Source organism: Xenopus tropicalis, chromosome 7, assembly GCF_000004195.4.
Source record: "Xenopus tropicalis strain Nigerian chromosome 7, UCB_Xtro_10.0, whole genome shotgun sequence".
NCBI lineage: Eukaryota > Metazoa > Chordata > Amphibia > Anura > Pipidae > Xenopus > Xenopus tropicalis.
In genome coordinates this window covers 62,121,940-62,149,836 of record NC_030683.2, presented here as the reverse complement: position 1 = coordinate 62,149,836, position 27,897 = coordinate 62,121,940, and the positions used below count along the sequence as shown (strand labels likewise).

Below are 27,897 nucleotides of genomic sequence, written 5' to 3'. Positions count from 1 at the left end.
TTTATTATATGCAGGGCATGGTCCAAAGTGCAAAAATATGTACAATCTACCATGATTTTTTACTTAACGCCCTGCACACAGAAGAGTTGCTGCAGGTCTCTAAACTCTATTTTGCCTCCCCTGCCTACATTCACCAGAACTTTATTCATGAGGAACAGGCAGGAAAAATATAGGCATCCCACGCCACTGTCCCCCTCATGTCTTCTTCCCACCCTGTCCCCTAAGTTGCATGACATTCAGATGCAGATGCAGATAAAAAATACTACTTTGTAACATGAACTTTGTGAAACACAATTTTGATATTGCAGTATCCCTTCAATTCATTTGGAAGCATCAAGAAGTCAAGTTACAAGCCTTTAGAAGTAGAGGAAGACTTAATGCAAAAAGAATTCTATGGTCCTTACAGCTGTAATCTGCTTGATAAAGAAGAGAGGAATCTTGCATGGGTCATCAATATATATTCCAGAAAGCATCTTTTCCAACAGCTTTTGGCTGAAATATGACTGGTTAGCTATTGCCACTGCTTCTGAAATCTCATTGCCTGCTGGATACACCAAGGTTTCTGAGTTATAGATATCATTTGAAATGTAAACATGACATGGTTATGGTTGGCAAAATGTATGATCAAGGTCTAGATAACCATAGAGATTTAATCAGATTTTTCTTTTAACAGCAAATTGCATTTGGTAATATACTACTGCCTTTGGGTCTGTTGCTGTGTTAGGAGAGTGCCGTCCCCCCTCAACTCCCCTACTCTTTCCTCCTTTCACCCTACTGAAATGTTTACAATTTTGATGTCTTTTCCAGAAGGAATCAGTCTGTCAAATTGTAATTGTTATTTTGCAAAGCACAGGAAAAATATCCCATATCTTATATAAAATGTGAAATCTAGCAAAGGATCCAGAACCAGTAGTCCAGGGAAGCCATGGTTCCATGTACCTGGTTCTGGTTTCAAATGCTGACAAGTAGCGATGAGCGAATGTTTTTGGCAGGCATGGATTCGCAGCAAATTTTCACATTTCGCCATTGGCGAATTGTTTTGTGAAACTTCAGGGAAAATTTGCCGCTGAAAATTTCGCCTCGTAAAAAAAGGGCGCAGTTGCATATAAAAAAAACTGCGGGCAGCCAAAAAAGACATGGATGACAAAAAGAAAATCGTGCGTCAAATGCATTTCGCAAATTTTTTGCCATTTCACGAATTTTATGGCAAAGCGTAACGAGACAGATTCGCTCATGACTACTGACAGGACATAGTTCACATTTTGCATTGAACAATCCCTTACCCCTGGCCCCTGAACAAAAACATTTTCTGCTGCCTATAATGATACCTAGCACTCTAAGGGGCACATTTACAAAGGCACGAATGCTCCGAGTGTATTTTCGCCGATTTTTTCGGGCATCCGCACGACTTTTTCGTACGGTGCACAACTTTTTCGTACGGCGCACAACTTTTTCGGACGTTTGCACGAAAAAATCGGAAAGGTTTTACCGCTGTTTACAATTGTTCGGTACGAAAATTTCATGACTTTCGGATCGCCAATACGATATTATCGTGACTAATACGATTTTTTCGTAAGCATTTTCGTGATATTTGCGACCTTCCGAAATTTTCGTTTCCAATGCGTTTTTTTCCCATTCGTGATTCGGATTCGTGGAATAGTAAATGTGCCCCTAAGAGTGTATTGCTATATGTCAAATAAGTGAGATTGTTAGTTCCACTGTAAATGTGTATATAAATATACCTGGCCATGACACATCTGCTTGTTTGGTGAAGTAGCAGATTTCTCCCCTACATGCCCACATGTTTTTGGTAGTTTTTGGTATATGTTGAATAACAGATTGAAAGTTTTACTATCATAGATACAGTTTGTACATACAGTACTTTAGTATTGTTTGTTTTTAGAGGACAGACTTTCATTCCCTGCAGCCTCAGCACAACTGCTTGAGGATGCGCATTTGTGGTAGTCATGTCATGTCACTTCTGGTTTTCATACTTCTCAACGCTTATCTGAGAGATTAAATGGGTGATGGTGTTCCCTGTCTATATTTGGGTGTTCCTTGTCTAGAAATATTGTAAGTAAATGTTACTTTTTACCCCTGAAAAATGTCCCTGACTGAAACTTTGGGGAAAAAACACATTAGTGAATTCATTGGAATTAATTTGTATTGCAGTTTGTCCTAGGCTCACTGGAAGATCGGTTAGCATCTCAACAACTCAGTTCAGGGCATTCTTAATCAGGGGGCTCATACTGATTTTTTTTAATTGTTACTGTAACAAAAGAGACAACAGACCAAGCAGTTGCTTGGATGCCAAACAGTATAAAAGACATGTTAGCGATCTTAACTTATAAAGCAACATGATGTTTCAGCATACCATGTAGTTCTGGGTTCTCTGACTCCCCTCGGTGGCTGACAGCATGAAATATGTCCATCATAAACAGTAAAATCTCTGTTTGAAACTGACTTTTTTTTTCAATAGAGACATCGGCCTGAAATACCTAACAAATTTAAATTTGAGCATTAACCCCATCATCTTTTTAGAAGTTGTATTATGCAGTGTATTTATACTATTTTAACAATGCACACACTTTACTGCAATTTCCACACAAAGTCCCATAGCAGCACAGGTTAGTTTTAAATCAGTTCTTGAATCTACTTATTGTCCTGTAAGTCAGTGATGACAATCCAATAAACAGTTTTTTTTTTGCATCTGTACAGCTGCAATTTGTGCAGCAAATGCACTTTTTCATAGTGGACATGTGACTAGAGTAGTCATTTGCTACACAAATTGCCCCTGGAGAGAATGACCTTTCCAATGTTCAATTACAGGACAAATCCTTTTAGACCTGATAGCATATCATCATCACGATCCCAACATATGTGTCAGGTTCAGATCTTCCCACAATCAGTTTAGCTTTAAAAGCCAGATATTTAGGCCCCTCTTCTAAGAGGCATTTTCCCTGTGTTCCAATTCTCTTTAAACACCGACACAGATCTTGGAAGAGCTTGCAGTTAAAATCCACATCCTAAATCAACTTCAGCTGCACATGCATCCGCAAGATCTGTACCGACAACTGACAGAAGAGGATTGGAAAACAGACAGGAGGAGACTTCTGAACAGATTAGCTTGGAGCTTGGAGGGGGTAGTGGAGGGTGGAATAGAGGCTGAAAATGGGGTAGAGGTTAGTTTTCATTTAAAGCAGACAATACTGCAAACCTAGCTCTTTCATATCTTTAAAGGAGAAGGAAAGGTAAAAACTAAGTAAGCTTTATCAGAAAAGTCTATGTAAATACAGCCATAAGCACTCACAGAGTCTTCTATCAAAATTTGGAACATGTTCTTTGGTATCAGACTTCCTGCCTTTTAGGGCACCTTCAGGTTTGGGTCTTGAGTTGCTTCAGTTCCCTCCTCTCTCCCTCCCTTCCCCTGCTCCCTCCTCCCATAAGAATGCATAAAAACTCACTTCCTCCACCCTTAGGAATGTGTGATCTGAGCTTCCAAAGGCTATAACTGCAGCAGGAAGCTACCAAGACCAAGCTAAAATGGCAGCTGCTATCAGAGGGAGCTTCTAGGGCTCTTTACCCAGGTATAGTAAAGCTTTCTGCTGAATAAATATAGCATTCTAGGTGGCACTAATGTGGCGAATCTATTGGCAGTAAAATTATAATTATTATTATTATTTATATAGCGCCATCAATTTACGCAGCGCTATGAGGATTGGCTTACATTCTAAAAGGGAGGGCTAAGACATAAGGTTAGGGTAACTAGGATAGTGTTAGAGTTCATGTAGGTGTGTAAAGTGACAGTAAGTGCAGACTTTCCTTCTCCTTTAACAATAACATGCTCAACTAGCAAGCTGTCCAGACATTGTTAATATGTAATATAGACCTCTAAGAGATACTCCAAGGGGGGTTCATGCTTGAAAGTTGGAAGTTGTGTGAGATTCTGTTTGAGAATTAAGTGCATCAACTTCTGAATTGGTTTCTTTGCAGCATCAAGGTACTGTTCGTGTGTTTTAACAGGAAGATCTTGAGTGCCTGGAATTATTCCTTCTTCCTCAGCATCACATGATTCCTACAGTGGATATATATGGACTAAAATGAATGGGAGACTGTGCCTTGTTATAATGAAGAATATACTAAATATGTTTCCTTAAAAAAAACAATCCACACATGTACTTATCAGGCATAAAAGAGTAAATAAAGAAAAAGCGATACACTGCAGAATATTACATTAAAACACTGATGCACAATACAATATTAGTAATACAATTCTATGCTGCAATCTGAATGTATTCGCTGAACAAGCATATAACCTAGGTAAATGAGTATTAACAAAACAATCCGATTTGGATCACCTTTTAGTAAACAGATTCATAAGTGTGGAGTAATTAATTAATAGTGGTTTTCTACCACTATATAAATGTATATTTGTGGCTCAGGTACAATGCCCTACACAGTGGGCAAAGTACAAAAGAAAATTAATAAACTAGAAATTATCCCACTCTCAACAATCTGCCTCTCTTCGTGTAGGAGTTTGGTCAGATTTTGATGAACAGTTAGACCAAATAAATGTATACAAATGTATTGGGGCTGTCAAAATAATTGACTCTAACACAAAAAATGCATGTAAAAAGAGAGATTGTTGGGATGAGTATACTGAAGAATATTTTTATTATATCTTATATCCATGAGATGCAGTTTATATTCAAAATTCATTCTCACAATAGTTTCCCTTTACACTAAAAAGGTCAGGGTTTGTATGCACTTAAATATAATGTTACTCTGAACTGGTAAAAATGTTGTATTTGCTTCACGACTACTGCAGTTTAATAAAATAAGCTACTGGGTAGTTATGGGAGCAGCCACTCAAGCTGATAAAGGATATAAAGTCTTATGTATCAGATAAACTGTGTAGAGTACAATGGTGTCAGCTGACTCCTGTCATTTAGAATGTGGAAGGAAAATTGTGTTACTTGTCAAATTGTTTTTATTGTAATATTTAAAAGGATTCTGTCTCAATATTTGTGGTGTAGTTTTTATAACTAAATGATGCTGTGTACATTGCAAATAATTCCTTCTACCATTTATTTTGGAACCAATAAATGTATTTTGTTTATGTGTACTATTAGTGTGTAGACAGCCATCTCTGGTTGTTCTGCCTGATGCTGTGGTTTTAGAAGATGCCAGCTCTGCACGATTGAACTGCTTTCAGTTCTTAATAACAGTACATTTTTATCTGAATGTACAAATTCAAGTTTCAAGGAGCATAATGTAACACAGAACAATGGAGAAATAGTGTAGAAGAGAAGACTTACCAAATCAATAGGCAGGAAGAGGAGACTGGCCAAGGCATTAATCAGGCCTGATGCTATCCAGAGCGGATCCTGTGGGTAGGTGTCATAGACTAGGCAGAGAAACTGCATAACAGTTTTGGAGTGTGCTAGTAATCTTGGTTTATCTTCAGTTGCTGTTTTCTATTAAAAAGAGTGACAGTCCACAGGAATCCATATGTAATATGAAAAACCTAGCATTTTTAGCATTTAGCATTTTATTACCAAGCAGCTAATCTACAAGATTCTACACAATACCAAAAAGCGTATTTGCCTTTTCTGAAGCAAAACTTTGCCAATGACCATGTCTAAAATAATCTAATTCAGAATTTTCCTGGAGGTCCAATGACGCATAGAAGTTTCAGAATATGAACATTTTTGAAAACACACCTGATAGAGAATGCTCTTAACCATAGCCATCAGCAGAAGTGCCCCCTCTAAGCAGAGTCCATGCTGAGAAATTTTATCTGGGCTGTGATTATGAAATATATCCTGCAATTTGCTCTCCACATCTCCCTGGTAAGAGACAAGTAACATATCTAATTCTTATTTTGCCAAATACACGGAACATCCCCAAAATAAAAGTTGTTTTTTTTATCTTTAATTGACATTGCTGTTACATTAGATGACATTTTGTGTTTTATTAGAAAGGTCCATTATTTATTTCCATAAAGCAGGAAAAGAATTCTGTTGTTTGGCACAAACAACAAGTACAAGGAAATATATTCCTCTGTAAAACAATGACAATACACTTCCTAAGCGAACATGAAAAGTTTTAATCCAAAAAACAGTATCTCAACAAAGACTAACAAAGCAGAATAATAACCCATATAAATGAAACAAAATGCAGTGGACTAATCAAAGCTAATTATCAATTGGTTTATAGGAGTTACTAGTCTAAATTAAACATATGATATTTTTGAGTATTACTAGAGAAACCATTTTCTAACTTTAGTTAGCTTTAGTAACCCTCTCTGGCAATTCACAGGCTATGATTTACAGTATTTCATGGATTTTTGAGCACAAAGTTCTTTTATTTGACAGAAAAAAATAATTTCTAGTAATTTGCGAATCTGTCTCATTTTGCTTCTCTGGAAACTGCAAAAAATTTGTGAAACGGCGAAAATGTTGCGTGGCAAAAAGAAATTATCGCCCACGACTATTCTTTTGTCACCCGTGGTTATTCTTTTGTCGCACTACTATTTTTTTGTCACACGACTATTATTTTGACGCGCAGCAAATTTTTTCATCCGTGAATCTGTGCCTGGCGAGACATTTCGCCCATCACTAATTATTTCACATAAAAAAGCCACATCTCTTAAGGGCAGATTTTCTAAAACTCTAACATTTCTAATTTTATTAATTGTAAAATTAAAATAAACTCATTTCCGAATCAGAAAAGAAAAAAATCTGATAGTTACTGTATATAACAGTTCCACAGTTGCAGATCTACAGCTTCAGTCTGTCACCCACCCAACAGCATGCATTATGTATGCATTATGATCCTAACATGATTTCAGAGTGGTTACTTACTTCAACACACAGAAAATGGTAGGTTAACATTAACCAGCAGTTGGACATTTGCATTCATTAGCTAAGAAACTGGATCCCTAGAGAATCCAAAATCTTAAATAAATGAAGAGATTAAATTAACAGGCAGTCTTGTTATAATTTTTTTTATTGATTATCTGTTGTAGAAGCTGAAGCTACAGGGCTAATTATTAAATTCTGAAGATGATCACACTGGTTTTAGCTACCATGTTAATTACTAAGATGCCTTGTATTGTGACAATTATAATCTATATATATAGTATATTTTGAGTTGGTCCTTAAGAAATCAGTAATCAGCAGAAAAGAAAATGGGGAGCTCATGTGAGCATCTTTGAGGCACAAATCTTCACTACTAAAGGATTGTGGTTACCTTGGGCTGGTACAGAAGTCCAAAACATAATGTACAACTTTTCTAGTCTACTTATTTAGTTACGCTTAAGTTCTCCTTTAAGCCAGTTCTGTATCCATGTGCAAACAGCAATACTAATACCAACAGGTATGGCAAACCTGCATGTGGCACACTATGAAAAGCTTTGGCAAAACCCAAGTACACCACATATTCTGTTGCACCGCTGTCCTACTTACCTCTTCGTACAAATGTATGTTTTGATTGATTATTACTTAAATTGTGTTAAAATTGTACTTCTCTCTTAAATATTGCAATTACATCAGCTTTCTTCTTGTCTATTTGCACTATATCATGATAAAAGTGAGCAGAAAATCAGAAAATGTGTCCTGTTCAAGCTAAAACAAGTTCTCTTGTAATGCCCATGCCCCATTTTTAAAGAGAGCCATACTCAATCCACACCAAATTTTTACTATTGTAATATATCTGGATTAACACTCAGATTCTTGTATAAATTATTATGTCAACCAGGTGCTGTTTTTTTGGCAGACTGAAAATACAAAATGATACAAAAAAAATAAACACTTGAAATCTAACCACAGAGTCTGCATACTTTTTTGGATCACAAACCCTTGTACAGAAAAACAAATATTTTCCTCAAATATTATGATTTCTTTCATTCTGCTTTATTTCAAAACATCAATTTTCCTTTATATTTGTATTTTCTTATGGGAACAATAATATTTATTAATGCACATTTTTAATTGAATCAAAAAGAAAAATGCTGATGCCAGGGAAATGTATTTTGCTTTATATTACTTTAGTAGCATTACATTTAAATTTAATTTTTGTGATATCTGAAACCATATAAACATTCAAAGGATATCACTGATTATATTATAATGAAAAAGACAGATCGCTACATCAGTTTGCATGTTAAATGTAAGCTGTTTTGTTAATACACCACTTTTTTATTTAAAATAACTTCTAAAAAAACATCTTACAACATTCAGCAACTGTGCCTGCTCACCTCAGTAGATACCTCCACTAGGGGAGTCCTCAGGAGCACAGAAGAGAGCAACAGGTAAAGTTCTGTCCTGTCCCAATGATGGCATATAATGCAGATCAGAGTCCGGAATCCAAACACCAGAGGGAAATTGTACGTTGTCACTGTGTCTTGGCCTCTTAAATTATCTACAAGAGTTTTAGACATATGCCAGAGAACGTAATAAAAGTATGACAATGAAGATTTTGATTCATCCAGGTCATGGTATATCTAGTATAAATAAATATAAAGCAACTGGACTTGTTAAGTAATCATTGAAGAACAGCTTCTTCAGTTCAACTGACTGAAGAAGTCCTCAGCATATATACTCTTCTGCTAATCCAATCACAATGGCACTTTGTAACTCTTCAGAAAGGTGACATCTGAAACTCACAGAGGTGTGAATGCTGTGGAGTTACTTTGAAAGGATTACAAAAGTATCATGCAACTCTTCAAAACAGGTGTTACTTGTTAGAGTTGCATGAATGGATGTGTGAAGAGTTCTGAAACTGAACCAGTTGAACTGAAGAAGCTGCTCGGTTTTGTTTTGTTTTTCTCTATTTAAATTACTTATTTTGTTCATTTCTTATCTTTTTGAAGGACAAACTGTTGAATGTGACTATTGTTGTACAACCTATATTTAAATAATTTGTCATTATTCATCCTACATGTTTATTGCAAAACTTCAATAAAATGGCATTTTTTTGTGTTATTTGTACATTTTTTTTTCTGTTTACGACTTTTATTATATTTCTTCTATCACACACTATTTCTGCTTAATGTAAACGTTTTCAGTGGAATGGCTTTTTCCATATTGTTGTATAACTGAAATATAAAACAAAATACTAAGGTTATTCAGTATATTTAACTAATTTTCCTAAAAGTCACTAACAGTGACAGCAAATGCATGATTGCTTACTATGGGTACAAAAAAACTCACATTTTGCATTGTTAGCCATTACGAACTGCTACTGACCCATTAACAAATGCAGCTCATAAGTGTTGTTCTCCACACAAGCTCCTGCTCTTGTCACATTGCTGAAACGAGCAAGTAATGTCCGGCTTTGAAGAATTTGTCCCAATAGCTTCATGCCCAAGTCTACACTGGAAGGATGGACAGAGGGCTGGATAAACAGCAGAAACCAGTCAGGCCCAAGAGCTGCCACTACTTCGTCTTGTTGCCTTGGAGTCAAATTAGTATCAACAGAAAAAAGAGTCAGTGTCACATGCCAAGATGTGATATGTGATGTTGGCAAGGAATTAAAAAACCTTATTTGTGTACAATGTATGAAGGCATATTAGGAAATATATATGTATATATATATTATATATATATATATATATACAGTGGTGTGAAAAACTATTTGCCCCCTTCCTGATTTCTTATTCTTTTGCATGTTTGTCACACTTAAATGTTTCTGATCATCAAAAACCGTTAACTATTAGTCAAAGATAACATAATTGAACACAAAATGCAGTTTTTAAATGAAGGTTTACATTATTAAGGGAGAAAAAAAACTCCAAATCTACATGGCCCTGTGTGAAAAAGTGATTGCCCCCCTTGTTAAAAAATAACTTAACTGTGGTTTATCAATTTCAATTTTTAATTTCAATATCAATTTCTGTAGTCACCCCCAGGCCTGATTACTGCCACACCTGTTTCAATCAAGAAATCACTTAAATAGGAGCTACCTGACACAGAGAAGTAGACCAAAAGCACCTCAAAAGCTAGACATCATGCCAAGATCCAAAGAAATTGAGGAACAAATGAGAACAAAAGTAATTGAGATCTATCAGTCTGGTAAAGGTTATAAAGCCATTTCTAAAGCTTTGGGACTCCAGCGAACCACAGTGAGAGCCATTATCCACAAATGGCAAAAACATGGAACAGTGGTGAACCTTCCCAGGAGTGGCCGGCCGACCAAAATTACCCCAAGAGCGCAGAGACAACTCATCCGAGAGGCCACAAAAGACCCCAGGACAACATCTAAAGAACTGCAGGCCTCACTTGCCTCAATTAAGGTCAGTGTTCACGACTCCACCATAAGAAAGAGACTGGGCAAAAACGGCCTGCATGGCAGATTTCCAAGGCGCAAACCACTTTTATGCAAAAAGAACATTATGGCTCGTCTCAATTTTGCTAAAAAACATCTCAATGATTGCCAAGACTTTTGGGAAAATATCTTGTGGACCGACGAGACAAAAGTTGAACTTTTTGGAAGGTGCGTGTCCCGTTACATCTGGCGTAAAAGTAACACAGCATTTCAGAAAAAGAACATCATACCAACAGTAAAATATGGTGGCGGTAGTGTGATGGTCTGGGGTTGTTTTGCTGCTTCAGGACCTGGAAGGCTTGCTGTGATAGATGGAACCATGAATTCTACTGTCTACCAAAAAATCCTGAAGGAGAATGTCTGGCCATCTGTTCGTCAACTCAAGCTGAAGCGATCTTGGGTGCTGCAGCAGGACAATGACCCAAAACACACCAGCAAATCCACCTCTGAATGGCTAAAGAAAAACAAAATGAAGACTTTGGAGTGGCCTAGTCAAAGTCCTGACCTGAATCCTATTGAGATGTTGTGGCATGACCTTAAAAAGGCGGTTCATGCTAGAAAACCCTCAAATAAAGCTGAATTACAACAATTCTGCAAAGATGAGTGGGCCAAAATTCCTCCAGAGCGCTGTAAAAGACTCGTTGCAAGTTATCGCAAACGCTTGATTGCAGTTATTGCTGCTAAGGGTGGCCCAACCAGTTATTAGGTTCAGGGGGCAATTACTTTTTCACACAGGGCCATGTAGGTTTGGATTTTTTTTCTCCCTAAATAATAAAAACCCTCATTTAAAAACTGCATTTTGTGTTTACTTGTGTTATCTTTGACTAATAGTTAAATGTGTTTGATGATCAGAAACATTTAAGTGTGACAAACATGCAAAAGAATAAGAAATCAGGAAGGGGGCAAATAGTTTTTCACACCACTGTATATATATATATAAAATGTAGGGGGCATTTTCGTCTTCAGCACATTCATAATTTTCTGCCATAATAAACACCAAAAATAAAAACACTATACAAAACATATTATTTTGCATGTAATCACTGTGGTACTTGGCTACCTTATTACTTTATTATCCTGCAATTTATTTTGATTATTTTGTAGCCACTAGGAATTCACTTTTTAGATAAGACAACACATCAAGACAATCCCTGGAGGGAAAACACTGAGAAACAGATTAAATGAGACATAGATTAAATGATAAGGCATAAAAATATACTAGTTGTACATACATTGAAAGTCAAGAAACAGTGAGTCAGAACTGTGCAGTACATCAATAGCAGTAATTCATTTCTTGCTGCAAAAATCTTGCAATTCTTTGTTGCATCTTACTACAACTGTTTAGCTGAGGGATATAGCATGTGGGGAGATTTGTTGCCTGCACGGGAAACAAATCTCCCAAATATAAGCCATCACTCCTAGCCTGCATTTTTTCTGCAGGTTGAAAGAAGCAGATTCTCTCTCTTCTGCCTCTTTGTATAGCTGTATTGACAATCACAGCTTCCACCTAAGTGTAGCTATGCTGAGTGGAGCAGAAGATCAGCCAAAAAATGCGAAAGCAGAAATTTTCAGGCCGATCCATGCTTCCGCTCAATGTAGCTCTGGTCCTAGACCTTTGTTTACCTTTACATGTTCAAGTCTCTTTTGAATTTCCTCCCGAGTGACCCATGCGTCAGTAGCTAAATTACTAGAACTGGGCATATTAAAAGGCAAGCCTTCAGTAGCTGGCTCCTCAGATGTATAGACAGATGAAAAATAAGAGTTCAAAATTTCTGCTTTTTCCCCGTTCTCATCAACAAACTTACCCCCCCCCCCCCCCCGTGATAAAAAGGTTCCCACCCCTTCTTGCTTTATTTGCTTCCTTGTACCTGATGAAAGTTTCTGCTGTCCCAGCTAACTTGAATGCTTTAAATGCACGTTTTTTTTCGACGACCTGCTGTTAATATGGGACACTAAAGTTTCCCCTATAGAAACCTTCTTTAAGACTCTCAACGAAAATGACGAAGGTTTTACGTTTTCCTATAAATGCAGCGAAGTTAGCATAGAATTTCTGGATCTAGAGATATTTGTAGAAGGAGGTAAACTGTGCACAAGAACATATTTCAAAGAAGTTGATAGTAATACATACATTTTGAAAAGCAGTCATCATAGGGATATTTGGCTTAACAATGTACCTAGGAGTCAGTTTATGAGAATACGCAGAAATTGTTTTTTCAAACAGAGTGGCTTCATTTACAGGAGATTTGTAAAAAAGAAGTATGACAAACAGCATCTATGAGGGTGGCTGGATTGAATTTCTCTGTTTTCCTTCCAAGGTTGGGGGATACTTACAGGGCTGACCAAATAGACTTAATTTCTCAAATAGATGCCCAAGACCGTTTGACAAGGGATAACCTCAATCTTTTCCTTGAGAATGGATCTGATGAGAAGGCTCATGCCAACGATATGCCAGTTTCCAGATACCACCAAAAAGGAGGTAGGACTAATACCAACAAATATGAAAACAAAACTAAAAGTAAAAAGTTAAGAGAAAAGAGGGGTGAAGAGGGCTTAAATTTGGAGGGAGAAAAACCCTTTAAGAGAGTAAAACAGAAGAAATATTATATTAACAAAATAGAGCAAACAGAAGTGTTACAATCCACCGTCAATGAGCCATCCAATGAGTATGGCGAGTTGGCCATGGTGGTGAGGTACCACTACAGAATAAGAGAAATACTAATTTTGCTTGAAAAATATTGGCCAATATTATCGAATGACCCTTTTTTTAAAAATACTCTATCGAAGAATTTACCCGTGATTTACAAGAAAAACAAAACTTTAAGGGAGATTTTAGCACCAACTGTCCTAAAACAACATAGGAAGAACCGTAGTGACAAAAAAGAATCTGTTTAGACTATTTTTGTACTAATGAAGATAGAGTAGGGAAGGCGAATCAGGAGGCTTCTGGAGGCTGGCATGTGTGTGGAAGGAGTTCCCAATGTAATTACTGCCCAAAAAAGGTTAAAAATATGGAACATTACAGTAATGGTATGGAATATACTATCAGGAATCATATCTCCTGCTGGTCACAGTATGTAATATATGTGATTGAATGTAGCTGTAGCAGGAGATATGTTGGACGAACTATCAGATCCTTCTGTACGAGATTGTATGAACATATTAGGAAGATAAGGCTAGGATCCACTGAAATACGATTATATAAACATTTTAAAGATGTACATGCATCATTTGAAAGCTTAGGCTATAGAGCAAATAGAGGTGGATTATAGGGGAGGTGACAGGTTGGCAGCATTAGATAGGAGAGAATCATTCTGGATGTTCACCCTAAATACCTTCGAACCGATAGGATTTAATGAAAATTGGAATATTAAGTCTTTTTTGAGTTAAACGTGCGGAGATAGTATATGTCTACCACGAAATCCCAAATTTTGATAATGTATATTCTGTATACAATTGTAGACTTCATCTTTTACCACACCATGCCGCTATAGGTGAACATATGGTGGTGATATATAATGTACAAATGAGGAAGTAATATAAAAAGGATAGCTATTTATTCAACTGTAAGTGAATTTAAAATTATAATTTTTTTTTTATTTATTTATTTTTATTTACCCTTTAATGTAATTAGGTGTAGGTACCCATAAGGATAAAGAGGTAGAACAATGGAAGCTGCCTGTGGGTTTATGTTAGTTTAATGTGCCAAATAATGGAAGCTGCCTGTGGGCTTACGTTAGCATACCTCCCAACATTTGAAAAATGAAAAGAGGGACAAAAAGATTTGGCGCGCACAGCGCGGCAAATTTTTTGACCACGCCCCCTTTTGTGGTCACGCCCCAATTACCACACCCCATTTTAAAAAAAATTCTCCTTTTATATAGATCAAATGGCGGGAGCAGATGAAAATGTGCTTTACCCTCATACTGAACAACCTAAGGAAAACAATATAGCAACTCCTACATTAAAATACAAATATAGAGAGAAGGCAGTCAGTTATAAGTGAGTTATAACTAAGTACCAGTTTTGCCCCCCCATACACAGTAGCCCCCAATACACAGTAGCCCCTAATACACAGTAGTCTCCCATACACAGTGCCCCCTATACACAGTAGCCCCCTATACACAGTGCCCCCTATACACAGTAGCCCCTATACACAGTAGCCCACAATACACAGTGCCCCCTATACACAGTAGCCCACAATACACAGTTCCCCCTATACACAGTATCCCCTATACACAGTGCCCCCTATACACAGTGCCCCCTATACACAGTAGCCCCTATACACAGTGCCCCCTATACACAGTAGCCCACAATACACAGTGCCCCCTATACACAGTAGCCCACAATACACAGTGCCCCCTATACACAGTTTCCACCCCACCCCGTACCTCCCATAGGCGCTTCGTCTGCGGCTTCGTTATGCCTCTCCTTGTGCAGCGCGACAGGCCCTTTTATAAGGTTGCGCCCCGTGCGTAATGATGTCACACCCACAGGCGCAACCTTATAAAAGGGCCTGTCGTGCAGCGCAAGGAGAGGTATAACGAAGCAGCCGACGAAGCATGAACATCTCCGGCCTGCGGATCCCGCTGTGCTGGATAGTTCCATGAATGTCCCGCAATGTGAGACATTCATGGAACTATGCGGGACGCGCCATAAAAAGCGGGACTGTCCCACGAAAAGCGGGACAGTTGGGGGGTATACGTTAGTTTAATGTGCCAAGTGAACCTATGAAAGAGTTAATACCTTAAGTGTGTATGGTGAGGTTAGGTATAAAAGAAGGGGTAAGCCCCTAGGGAAAGCAGTCCAGGAAGAAGCGCACAAGCGCGAAACGCGTTGACATTAAGATTGGTCAGAGAGGGGACCCATAGCAGAGAACTCGGCTTCAGCGGTGACATCATCCTAGGAACGGCGCGAAACCGAGAACACGTAGTCCGTGCCTCTCTCCATAGAAACCCATAAGTAAGTTCCCGGCCGGGACTAGGGGGGTTGTTTGCAAAAATATTCCCTAGGGGGCCTCTACCCTGAGAGTAACCTGCACCTCGGAGGGCGCTGTGCAACAGCGTTCCACTTCTGTCATAGATTTTACTGTATATACTGGGGTGCGTTTAACCTCGTGGGTATGTAGTTTTAATAAGTGTTGCACCCCTGATCTATATAGTGGGACTAAGTTAAATCTATAGGTATTGCTGCATATTGTAGTATATTTGTAATATGAATCATGAGAACTCTGTTTTAACTGAGGGCCTGATATATCCCCTTTTCCCCCTGTGCCTAATGAATTAAGAACCTGATTCTAACTGATTGGGTAATTTATTGGATAGAACATATTCAAATTTTTTTCCCTTTTAATAAATTAGGAATCAGATTCTAATTGATTGATAGTGAGAGATTGAGTAACCTATCGGTCATTATATTTTATACTCTTTTTTTCCCTTTCTATATAATGAACTTGGAGTTTGATTTTTAATTGATCGAGTAACTTATTAGCTGCAACCCATCTGCTTTAATCAATCATTTTTATTCCAATTATTTATTTTTACCAATCGATGTTACAAATACCTTCTCCTATTTAATGTGTGAAATAGAAAATATGCACTTTATTTTTACCTTTACTTTTATCTATAATATATGAACTATATGTCACTGTGTTTTTTATCTATCACTGATTTTGAGTAGTGGTTTTTGAGTGCCAACTCTGAGGGGTTAATATTGGAAGCACTTTATGGATTAGATAGACTTAGAGGAAGGCAGCTCTAAGGTGAAACTATTGTTAAGATAAGTAGTTTTTTTTTTTTTTTCCCTCTCTTCTCACGGGTCCACCAATAGTAGTAAACGCATATTGACACCGATATTGATTTTCTTTTTGGAGCGCGGATAAGGTTTACACACGTGTATACGTGCAAAGCAATGTTTTAAAGATGTTCCATTTTCCTTCTATGTCTAACCCTTTGAAAAGCCTTTCCCTGTTGACACATTGCAGAGATGCCCTTATACTGGCAAAGTCTGTACGTCTAAAATTGAGCATTTTAGTTAATCCCTTATAGAGCTGTCTCTGCAGCATTATCTCAAAGGAGACCATGTTGTGATCACTGTTCCCCAAATGCTCACCCACACAAATGTTAGAGATAAGTTCAGTGTTATTAGATATTACCAGGTCCAAAATAGAGTCATTCCTAGTAGGTTCTTGAACCGCCTAAATAAAAAGTTGTCATTTAGCATATTTACAAACCTACTAGCTTTTTCTGACTTAGCTACCCCATTACTCCAGTCAATGTCCGGATAATTAAATTCCCCCATAATAACAACTTGACCCAGTTGTGAAGCCTCCTCCATTTGCAACAGTAGCTGGGTCTCATCCTCCTCATCTATACGGGGTGGTTTATAGCATAACAGTTCATAGTTTATCAACAAGCATAATTAGGATTTGTCCATTCTTCTGGGCTCACTTTCCAGGGTACTGGAACTTTTTCCCAGGGCTTCTCACCAACCCCCAATGACCTCCACACATCCACGGTGACTCTCACACTCGTGAACACTCTGGGCTACTCACTCAGCCCTTTCATCTCTCTCCTCCTGGGATACCAGCTCACCAGCCTCTGGCACACTTTGGCTTCTCAGTAAGCCTTGCTGACTCTTCTCAGCTCTTATAGACTTGGTCACAGCTCCCTCTGCTCCTTACAGTGGCAGGCAGCACCCCCAGCTCCTCTGGGAGTTCCTAACACAGGCAGACAACCTTCTTGCCCTGTGCCCTGCTCTGAGAGTGGACACCTTTCTAAATGACCCCTCACTCTCGGTGACTCCTTCACACTGAGAGGCCCCCAGGTGTGTGAACACACACCTTTTTACCACTCCAAGCAGCTCCTCTCTTAGCTGCCTCTTAATTAGCTGACTAAGAGGGATTATTAACCCTGTCTGCACAAGGAATCCACCTGCAGTCCACATCACACACCTCAAATATACACTTTCTCTTACATTTTTAGAAAAGATTGATGTGTTTCCTAACCACACTGTCACAGGACATTAATCATCCATGATAAATCTCTGCTACCACTTGCCCAAAGACTTGGCAGCTTATCTGCCCATGTATGGGGCCCTCCGGCAAGCCTCCCACAACCAATATCTGGTCAAAATTGGCCAGATGTCAATCAGACAGGCTTGATTTTTATTGGATCAAGGACTGCATCGACTCGACTTGATGTGGTCCTTGCTCTGACTTTTCCTATCCCCCTCATTTGGCCCTAGGGCCACATGATCGCATTAACACAATATTGTCCACCCAACCGAGCAAATCTTACAGTGTATGACCAACTTTACCCATGCATATGCCTTCCCACCAGAGGTTCACATTATTGCTTGTGGGAAGGCATTTTGAGAAGAACAGTCGCTGGCAGTAGCAGAGATTTTTTTTCATGGGAATTATGCTTGATTTTGCAATCCAATTGTTTGGCCCTGGGCCAAGGACTGGAACATAGTAGGCACCTATGCAGACCTATTGAAAAACAGATTCATCAATGCACAAATTTGGTCCCCGTCCGATGGCATGTTCCCAATAGATATCTGGCCAGAAATCTATTTATATATTGGGGGGGCACATACATGGCAGATCAGATGCTAACTTAAGGGGCCAAATTGGCAGCTTATGGCCAGTTTTATTTAGCTTGAATAGCTGCCCTCATGGCTTCCCAGCAGCTCATATATATAAATTACAGTACAGTTTCTAAAGTACATACATTTTTTTTACTAGTGCAGGGAAACAGGATTTTATATGTATATACATATGAATTCCTTTAATTTTATGGTGTTTCATCTCCTTCAAAAGAAAAAACAATGCTTTTTGCACATTTGAACCCTGGCATGCACTTTGTATTACAGTCACCGATGTCATGGTGTCATTTTTGTGCCAAAAGAATACACCCCATTTAAGCAGGCCTTAAACTGTGCTTAGACATTATTAAAATTCAAATTGTTATAATTCTCCAGTTATGATTATTACGTTGCAAAATGTGAATTATTGTTTTTATGTATGCACATTTTTTCCTTGTGAATTTTAATACATATTTAACCCTCAATTGTACCATGAACTGAAAATCCATAAAAACATATATCATACCATGCATGTACTTGGGGGTAGATTTATCAAAATGTGAGTTTAGAGCTTAATACATAAAAACTCACCACATTCTATTTATTTCTATGGGATTTTTAGAACCATATTTATCTATGGGTGAAAGTTAGAGCTTACTATTTGATAAATACGCTTCTTAAAATCCCATAATAATGAATAGAATGTCAGTGAGTTTTTATGTATTGAGCTCTAAATTCACATTTTGATAAATCTGCCCCTAAAGCTGGCCACACACGATTTTGTCATTGGTGGCCAGTGGAGATTTCGATTGGTTGCGCCCCGTGCGTACGTGTGACGTCAGTACACACAGAGTGCAACCTTATAAAACAGTGGATGCAGCAGGGAGCCGGTGGACACAGCAGATGCAGCGGGAGGAAGCAGGCACGTGAAGCAGACACACGCTGGGGGTGAGCAGGGTGAGCCGCAGGAAGCAGGTGGATGCTAGGGGAGGGGGGGAGCTGGAGGATGCTGGGGGGAACTGGAGGATGATATGGAGGGAACTGGAGGATGCTAGGGAGGGAGCTGGAGGATGCTGAACCAGAACCAACACAGGAGGGAGCTGGGTATGCTGGGGGGGGAGCTGGAGGATGCTAGGGGGGAACTGGAGGATGCTAGGGAGGGAGCTGGAGGATGCTAGGGAGGGAGCTGGAGGATGCTAGGGAGGGAGCTGGAGGATGCTAGGGGGGGAGCTGGAGGATGCTGGGGGGGGAGCTGGAGGATGCTTGCTGGGGGGAGCTGAAGGATGTCAGGGAGGGAGATGGAGAAAGCTGGGAGGGAGCTGGTGGATGCTAGGGGGGAACCGGTGGATGCTATTGAGGGAGCTGGAGGATGCTGAACCAGAATCAACACAGGAGGGAGCTGGAGGATGCTGGGGGGTGGGAGCTGGAGGACAGTAGGTGGGAGCTGGAGAATGCTGGGGGGAACCCGGAGGATGCTATTGAGGGAGCTGGAGCATGCTGAAGCAGAACCAACACAGGAGGGAGCTGGAGGATGCTGGTGGGTGAGAGCTGGAGGATGCTAGGGAGGGAGCTGGAGAATGCTAGGGAGGGAGTTGGAGGATACTAGGGGGGGAGCTGGAGCTGGGTCCCTGGCTACCAATGTCTGTGTGTCCTTTGTACCCTGGGGGCGGGGCATGGGAGGAGGGGGGCCTAGAAAATTTAGTTGTATGGGGCAGGGACATGTTCTGTGTCACTTTTGGCCTTCCCTTTCAAAGCATTTTTTTCATCACTAATGAAACAAATAAATTAAATGGGGGGGGGGGCTCTGCAGAACTGTGTGAGTTTATTGGATTCATTTCAGTTCCTTTTGTTATATATGTTAAACAACTGCACTTTCACAAGATTTGTGAGAAAAATGTTAGTCTGTTAGATAAATATTCTTTGCAAGTTCTAGGTGCCATGCCCACACTCACTGTTCAGACAGAGACGAAGAAGGAGGACACATAATTCTAATCAGCATGTGCAGGAGCTGGTTTCGAAGCCAGATCAGTCGCCCAGAATCTGCAGAGGTATCTGAGGGGGATGTAAACAGATAAGATAGAGAAAGGAGTAAGAAAAATACACAAAGAACAGAAAATAAATTGAAAAATAAATTGTGGGAGGAAGGAGGCTGTACCACAACTATAAGGAAGTGCAAAAAGCATATATTTATGTATGTTTAAATTATATACATTATTTTTAAACTCTGGCCCTACATGGAATATGCAGTTCATCAACAATTTTTTATGTTATTTAGGTAAACGGTGATGCAATATTGAGCCTTGTTTCACAAAAGTTGCATCTAACAGCAGCTATTACATTCTACAGCTTCAGTTAAAATGAGGAACTTATTTTCTGGTTCCTGAACTGTATTTTGGCATGTCTGTGTTGTATAATGTAGATATTCTACCTGGTTGTGGTAAATATTGGAATCTCCAGTATATTTGTAATCATATACTACATCTACATATATCTACAGTCTGGATAAGCAATGTAACCATCTCTAAATTCAACCTTATAATGCTGCACATCTCATTGTATTCTGACAATAATTCACGCATAGCAACCAAAACACTACTGCTATAATGGTAGGGACCCTGATTTGTTTCCCGTTCATATTGTATTTATTAGTAGTTTACTCAGATGTATTAACCTTCAGTTGGGGGGTCCTGTGGGTAAAGCTGTTTCTCATTAATTGATGTACCAGGCAATGTGCTGACCAGAAAGAGGCCAAGCCTGTAAGAAAGAAAAAAATAAATAAATAAAATAACAGACTTCCAGCATAAACCCTCCCTATGGACAATCTCACTCTATTTAGCCCTAAATCTATGACTGGTATCCATTCCTGATAGACAGAGTGAGAACAAAAATCAATCATCTCCCAGCCTTAAATAAAAAATCAAGTTTACAATATGTATCTACTATTTTGACTGCAATGAACGTAATGTATATTAATTTACCATTCAAATAAAGCTGTTACATTTACAAAACAACTTTATTGTCCCATCATCTATAACAGTGCTGTCCAACTGGCGGCCCGCGGGCCGCATGCGACCCCCCTCTGTGTGGCCCCCCACCTGTCTGGCTGCTTTGATGGCTTACTCTTGTGAAAGCTTTAAATTGTATCAGTACTGTGATTAACTGCCCCCTGCATGGTTCTCACCTCAGATTCAGGCTGTAATCAGGCTGTATTGTTTAAATATGTAATCCCTTGTACTGTTCACACCTTTTACTCTCTGCATTGTTCACCCCCTGCAGAGTTCACACCTCAGGCTCAGGCTGTAATCACCCCCATTGTTCCCCTGTTCACACCTCAGGAGCAGTAGAAACCCACAAATAATCCCTGCATACTACAAAAAAAACATATACTGAGGTGGTACTGCAATTAAAAAGTTTTTTAATATATAGTTATTGTGCAGACTGTAGGAGCAGTGCCAGCATTGTGTCACTGTAGGCTGCCTGTGTGTGCCATACACACAGGCAGCATAGGGCAAGCAGAGTATGGCAGGGTAGGGAAGGCTGCCTGTGTGTGCCATACTCTGAGTAGGGCAGGCAGAGTATGGCGCACACAGGCCAAGTTTGGCACAAACCAGCCAAGAATGGCACACACAGTGAAAGTATGGCACACGCAGGCAGGGTAAGGAAGGCAGAGTATGGCACACACAGGCAGGGTAGGGCAGGCAGAGTATGGCACACACAGGCCAAGTATGGCACAAACCAGCCAAGAATGGCACACACAGTGAAAGTATGGCACACGCAGGCAGGGTAAGGAAGGCAGAGTATGGCACGCAGGCAGGGTAGGGCAGGCAGAGTATGGCACACACAAAGGCAGGGTAGGGCAGGCAGAGTATGGCAGGTTTTTGCTGTACTACAACCATTAATATGGGTATGGTCTTGTGATAACATGGGTGTGGTTTCAAGTGGGTGCGGTTTCAAAAAGGGGAGTGGTCAAAACTGGCTTCCATTATCGGCCCTCCACCACGTAGGTCGGAAAAATTCCGGCCCTCGGTACAACAGAAGTTGGACAGCACTGATCTATAATATTAAAATCTGTTAACAGCATGCTTCTGTGGTGTGTAATAAAGCAAATTTTAAAAATGTCTGGAAAACCGAAAATTTAAGGTCATTTTAGCCTGCATTACTTGCAGAAGCCCACAATCATACACTAATTCACTATATATTGCATGTGCTACAGCATATTTTCTTTTTGTAAGTTGTTAGGGGCACTGAGTACTTATCCCCTGCATTTTTCCATCAACCAAATCCTGTGCCTTGGTTTCCCCTGCCTATAATATAATCCAGACCATTTATAGGCAGGGGAGTGATCCAATCATCTGGGAGGCAGGACTGGTTCATTTTGGGAGCCTCAGGGTTTATCTAAGAAAGGAGGTGGACCTAGAGAGAGCCTAGGTTTGGCACCCAAACTAGAGGGGCTACCATAGGTTATAAAAGATCCTTTGCTGCCACTGTCTGAAGTGACTGTCTGGGGGAACAAGAAGAAGTCTATATTGGATGAGCTCAGCCAGAAAGAACATGTCATGGGAGAACAAAAGAATCTCAGATCAACTGAAGCCTTATTGCTATAAGATAAGCAAAATAACTTCAGATGATATAATACATGGGTTCCTCTCCATCTGTGAGCTGTTCTTTCTAATCCTTATAACTACCTCTATACTTGATATCACAGCAGTGTTGTAATGACATTTTATTTCAATGATTGATGCTTTGTGCTCAAACTTGTATCATGTATCTACAGTATATTACAGCATAGTTTATTGTGCAAACTATAGCTGCCATAGTAATTATTTGAACAAATATGTACACTTTAGTTTTTATTTTATTTAGTGATATGTTAATTTTTTTTCACTTCCTTTTTTCACTAGGGGGATTTTGTGATGTGTAGTGACAGCATTACCGCTGTCTCACAGACTTTCTTGCCACTGTTTGTTTATCTAGCAATTCTTTGTTTCTGCACCTTGACAAAGAAGACATGGGACTTTCCAAATCAGTTGTATTTTTTCATAAAAAATTGATTTTTTTTTTTTTTAATGCCCATTGACTTTTTTAAAAAAATAACATATATTACAGTGTGTGTGCTTTATTTCCTAGTGGGATCCCCTGAGGTGTATTCCTTTGTGCACACTAGGTAGAGGCGCTGCTTTGTAAAATCCCAGTTTTTCAGTCTCTTCAATCCAGATTCTAGAGAGTTCCTAAGTTTGCCTAATCAACAGCGGGTAACACGCTGTTTATGCTGGCGTGTAAGAGAGCGTGCCAAGAAAGGGTGACAGGTCACATAGGCAATGTATCTCCTTTATAGATGTGCAATATTTGATAAGTTGCTTCTCAAACTTTTCTCTGATAAAATGTGTACTATCATACTTTATCATATTATGTTGGGACCCTACAATGTTTATCCCTTGATACACTGCACAATTTTGTACCAGGATTCTCAGTCTCTCCTAAAACCAAAAAGCAGATTCCCCATGTTTTCCTAACCACCAACATGTAATTGAAATAAATAGCTAGGCCTTTACTTACCTAGATATATCATTCTTGTTAAAGCAAGAATTCAAGCACAAGTTTAAAAGGTTGCATATGAGGGTGGCTTTTGTTTGTGTCACGCGAAGGTCATTGAGGAGGAAAATTAGACTTGGAACAAGCTGCAGCTGTTGAATGATTTCTGCATCTCTGTAATAAAGGTATGGTATCAAATATTTTTATAATTATTTGTAAACATACTCAAACATAACTCCCTGATAGTATACTATTTCTGTTACTTGCAAAACAATTGTTTCATAAAGAAGTAAGTCTTGAGGATACTGCAAAAAAAAAAAAAAGATTGCTTGGGCAACTATATACATGGACAGAGAGGCAGTACCCCTTCAAATTCATAAATCAGCTTGCTACAGGTGTAGTCACCTATAGCAGCCAATATAGCACCAGTGGTCTGTTTTTACCACTTTGCTTCACTGATTTGTTCTGTTTTGTTTTTCCAAATATTACTTGCTAATCCACTCATGCCCATCTAGCCAAATAATTTGGCAGTTTTGTTAGTGCTAAAAGAAGGGTCTGATTGCAGGTTCAGTTTTGATAATTTTTCTATATAGTGTACAGAATACAATCTTATTTTTAAAACTCATACTGGGCTGAATCTTAATCATTGTGAGACCTCAAGAGACTATTCATATTAAAGGGGACCAGTCACCCTAAATTCTTTTCTATTGTGCTTGTCAAGCAAAATAAAATGTATTACACAATATAATTTCTATGTTCTCTTCAGTCATTGAATTGCACAGTCAGAGCAAGCAGAAAAACACCATTTTGTGAGACAAGCCCACAATGCCCATTGCCACTCACAGGCTACATAATTATAGAATAATTATAGAAATTTGAGTAGTGCAGAACATCTAGGAAGTGCAGAATGGAAATTGAAAGTAATTGCCTGCCTGTCCTGCCTCAATGCCTGTGGCATAGTGGTGTGACAGGCAATATTTGATTGATAGCTGAGATTGTAAAATACAAGTATGGATTTTTAATAAATAATATAATAATAATCATTTGGGTTATGCGTTTCATTTGAAAAGGATTTTTATTATACAGATTTTTATGTGTAGGTGGCAGGCCCCCTTTAAAATATCATAATGTGTCAGGATGCATTACAGAACTAAAAAATATGAATCCATTTAAAAGATGGAACATTTTACATTTTTGGGGGGGGGGGGGGTTTGCATTACCCATGGTATCTTAAAACTTCTTCAAGGTGAGTCAGTAGAGACACATCCAGATCTCCCGGTACCTCCAGCCAGATCTACAGGAGAACAAATGGAAACTGAGATACACTAATAAGATCTTTACTATTAAAAGAGAGAAACTTAGCATCAAATTCATGAAATCATCTTTAAACATCAGTTGAACACATGCATACATGCAAATTCTGCAGGCCAATATGTCATATATAAATTTAAATCTGAGGTTTCACCAATATTAATATTCATGCCATTTTCAACACATTTATACCATATGTAATAATAATTGTTGCTGAGCAGCCAGGTTGTGAGAATAGCACAAGACAACCTTTTTTTAATATGGGTTTCTTGTAACCCAGTGCATATTTAGAAGCTTATATGGGTACATTGATTACAGTTGTTTCCTTGCTTTGTTGTTTTGTCTGGGTTTGTTATAACCAGCAGTCTTTCTTTAAAATTTGTCAGGACCTGCATGGTTTAGGGGTCCTTGGGTTTACAGTCTGGTTATCCTCCTAGTAGAGCCAAGGAGGTTGCATGAGCCTATGAGCAACATTTTGATTAATCATGATCTCTCCATTCACTGTTTTTGCATTCTTGACTTACACTTGCAATTTATCAGGTACAACTGCCTGCAATTTCCTAATTAAAGTTAATGACATATAGGATGTTTTGTTTCCAATACAAAATTGACTCCCATGTGGGTGGCAAAATGACCAAAAATGCCTGTGGATTAAAATGTATTAAAGTTTCCTACTCCATTCACATTTTTTTAAAATTACTTTTTTCCCTTACAGCTGTTTAGATATTTAACAATTTATGTGCAAGTGTTTTAACCTCATCTACACTGACAGATTTCAGTAGCTCTGTCTAGCTGATTCCAATACATTTCAACAATTTGCAGGATTCATTCCATAAAAGAGCATTTTTTTTCTTTATGGGCTCACCTGGAAATCACACAGTATATGTTTTACTGCAGAAAGGTTCAAAGGTCTTGCAGGCCCAACACTTACATCAGCAGTGCCAGTAATGGTCAATATGAGCTGAAATATCCGTGGGTTCAAAATACAGGATTTACGTCGTAATAAGTATCCCAAAAGCTAAAAACAAATTCAGCATATTTGGTGTTAGTACAGGAATATATTTTTCACAGCTAAGTAGCTAGCATCTCTTGTGTTTGTAAAAATTCTATTTTCTTCTGTGTGCAGCAACTTGATCACCAGGGCAACTAAGCTATGAATTTATTTATTTTTCTATTCTTTCAGTTAGCCATAAGGGTGTCAGGAAGATGACTTCCCAAAAAGTGATTTTAGGATGTGTGGTACACATTTAGGGTTAATTATAAAGTACATTTGTTTTATGTTCATTTTAGAAAACGCAATATTAGAAACAAAAATTCAATAACAAAATGGATATATCCGTGTTTATATTAATGTAAAAAACATTTTGATGAATAAACTTTAAAGCATTTCATTGAAAGCCCTTGTAGACACAGATGCTGCTGATTTAACATAGATTACTAATAAACTGTATATTAATCTGCTGTCTAGGTGCTCAGTATTGTGGTATTGCTGTTATTGTCTTCTGTCCCGGACAGAACAAAATATCCTCAGAGTCCCATCTACGCAATACAAAAAAGCTATGGGAAGATGAAGAGGGGCGGCCAACACAGCAGTCTCTCCCAGTGTCACCAAGAAGTTTACAATCCAGGACAAACTTGTTCCATGGAGATTCGTTTTCAAATTCTGATTAGTCGGAGCTCCAATTACACCAAATGAAATACAGAAGATGGGCCACTAGGTTCCCATAAACGTTCTAAATGTCTTAATTGCTCCTGTAAAATTTCCATTTCATAAAGATCCCGGCTGTATTTATTAAATCCGGTAACCTAATTACACCCATCCATCCTCTTTAATCTTTTTCATTGCAGTCATAAAAAATTCATAGGAGAAACCGTATTGGTTTAATAGCTAAAGTGGAGGAAGGTGAATGAAGCAGGTAGGGATGCAAAACAAAAAATCTAACACGAAGGAGATGTTTAAAGACCTGTGTATGAAGTATGGAAGCAAGCAATAAAATGGTATATTTGCACCATACTGCTTTGAAGTAATGCCTGCACACCCAGAGGCTTCACACACACTGTGAATTTTACTATCTCTACTAATAATTCATGCTATCGCTTTTTACAAACCAATACATTCCCTCTATCCCCTCTCCATGTTGTTTCACAGAATTCAACAGCACTTACTAGTCTACAATTTTTATCTGCACAACAGAGGAATGAACGGCTAGCCCTTGAGGGCCACAAACAGGCAAGGATTTAGGGATATATCTATATAAATAAAAATTACTCCATCACCTGACTCTAGCAGGCATATTAATCTAAATCCTAACATTTAATAAAACTGCTCCTGTTGCTGTGTAGACCAAATCATTGTAATTTCTACCACTGATTTACATATTTGATCTTCTTAATCATATGTCAGTTTTTTCCTTTAGATCAGATTAGCTGATTTGTAGTTAACTCCTAAACTCATAAAAAAATGATTCAGAAAGATTCTTGTAATCCTTACGTGCCTTACTACAGCAACTGTGGGGAAATTAGTTTTGCCTAAACCTTAAAGGGGCTGTAAACATTTAAGTTAACTTTTAGCATGTTATAGAATGTGCTATTACTACAAGTTTTAAATTGGTCTTCATTTACTTTTTATAGTTTTTTAATTATTTGTCTCTTCTGCCTCCTTTCAGCTTTAAAATGGGGTTCTCTAACCCTGGCAGCCAAAAACAATTGCTCTACTATTACTTATCTTTCTATTTAGGCCCTTCTATAAACTTCCTAGTCTTTTATTCACACCACTGCCTGATTGCTAAGGTAAATTAGACCCTAGCAACCAGAGAGCTAGAGACCTGATGACCAAAAAGCTACATAGTTTTAAAACTACAAAACAAAAAAAATTAAGGCCAATTGCAGATAGTTCAGAATATCTATATTATGTTAAAAATTAATTTAAAGGTGAACTATCCCTTTAAGGCTGCTGTAACATTTCCTGTGGTATTAACTGGTTAGTCATTCATGAAATCAGATGTTTTGATGCTGAATTAAAAAAAGCCTTCAAGCTACTGCTTTTAGCTTTGAAAAGGCTCATTAGACTTCCTTTAGCTTTTTAGACCACACTCTAAGATTTGTCTAGATTCGAACCATAAAGTTGGGGTATTACAGCAA

General features: G+C 38.6%; 1 protein-coding gene and 1 long non-coding RNA gene across 6 annotated transcripts in view; one reads left to right on the top strand and one right to left on the bottom strand.

Moving 5' to 3' along the window:
- wdfy4 (WDFY family member 4) overlaps nt 1–27,897 on the bottom strand; it is a 229,389-nt gene that overhangs the window by 89,033 nt on the left and 112,459 nt on the right. For 3 of the 4 annotated variants that reach the window (XM_031905200.1, XM_031905202.1, XM_031905203.1), the window contains 12 exons: nt 25,622–25,774; nt 24,666–24,739; nt 23,470–23,619; nt 20,585–20,667; nt 19,866–19,965; nt 9,252–9,457; nt 8,261–8,424; nt 5,724–5,849; nt 5,319–5,477; nt 3,890–4,075; nt 2,375–2,498; nt 405–544 (listed from right to left, as the gene is read on the bottom strand). In XM_031905200.1, coding sequence (XP_031761060.1) covers nt 405–544; nt 2,375–2,498; nt 3,890–4,075; nt 5,319–5,477; nt 5,724–5,849; nt 8,261–8,424; nt 9,252–9,457; nt 19,866–19,965; nt 20,585–20,667; nt 23,470–23,619; nt 24,666–24,739; nt 25,622–25,774 — 1,665 coding nt within the window. The remainder of the gene's footprint in view (nt 1–404; nt 545–2,374; nt 2,499–3,889; nt 4,076–5,318; nt 5,478–5,723; nt 5,850–8,260; nt 8,425–9,251; nt 9,458–19,865; nt 19,966–20,584; nt 20,668–23,469; nt 23,620–24,665; nt 24,740–25,621; nt 25,775–27,897) is intronic. The other variant, XM_031905201.1, reaches the window with a different exon arrangement.
- LOC116412016 lies at nt 15,104–26,571 on the top strand. Of its 2 annotated transcripts, none has more exons than XR_004223472.1 (2): nt 15,104–15,288; nt 26,225–26,571. It is a non-coding gene; the product is annotated as an uncharacterized LOC116412016 (long non-coding RNA). The 2 variants fall into 2 exon arrangements; XR_004223473.1 differs by lacking the exon at nt 15,104–15,288 and adding an exon at nt 23,546–23,630.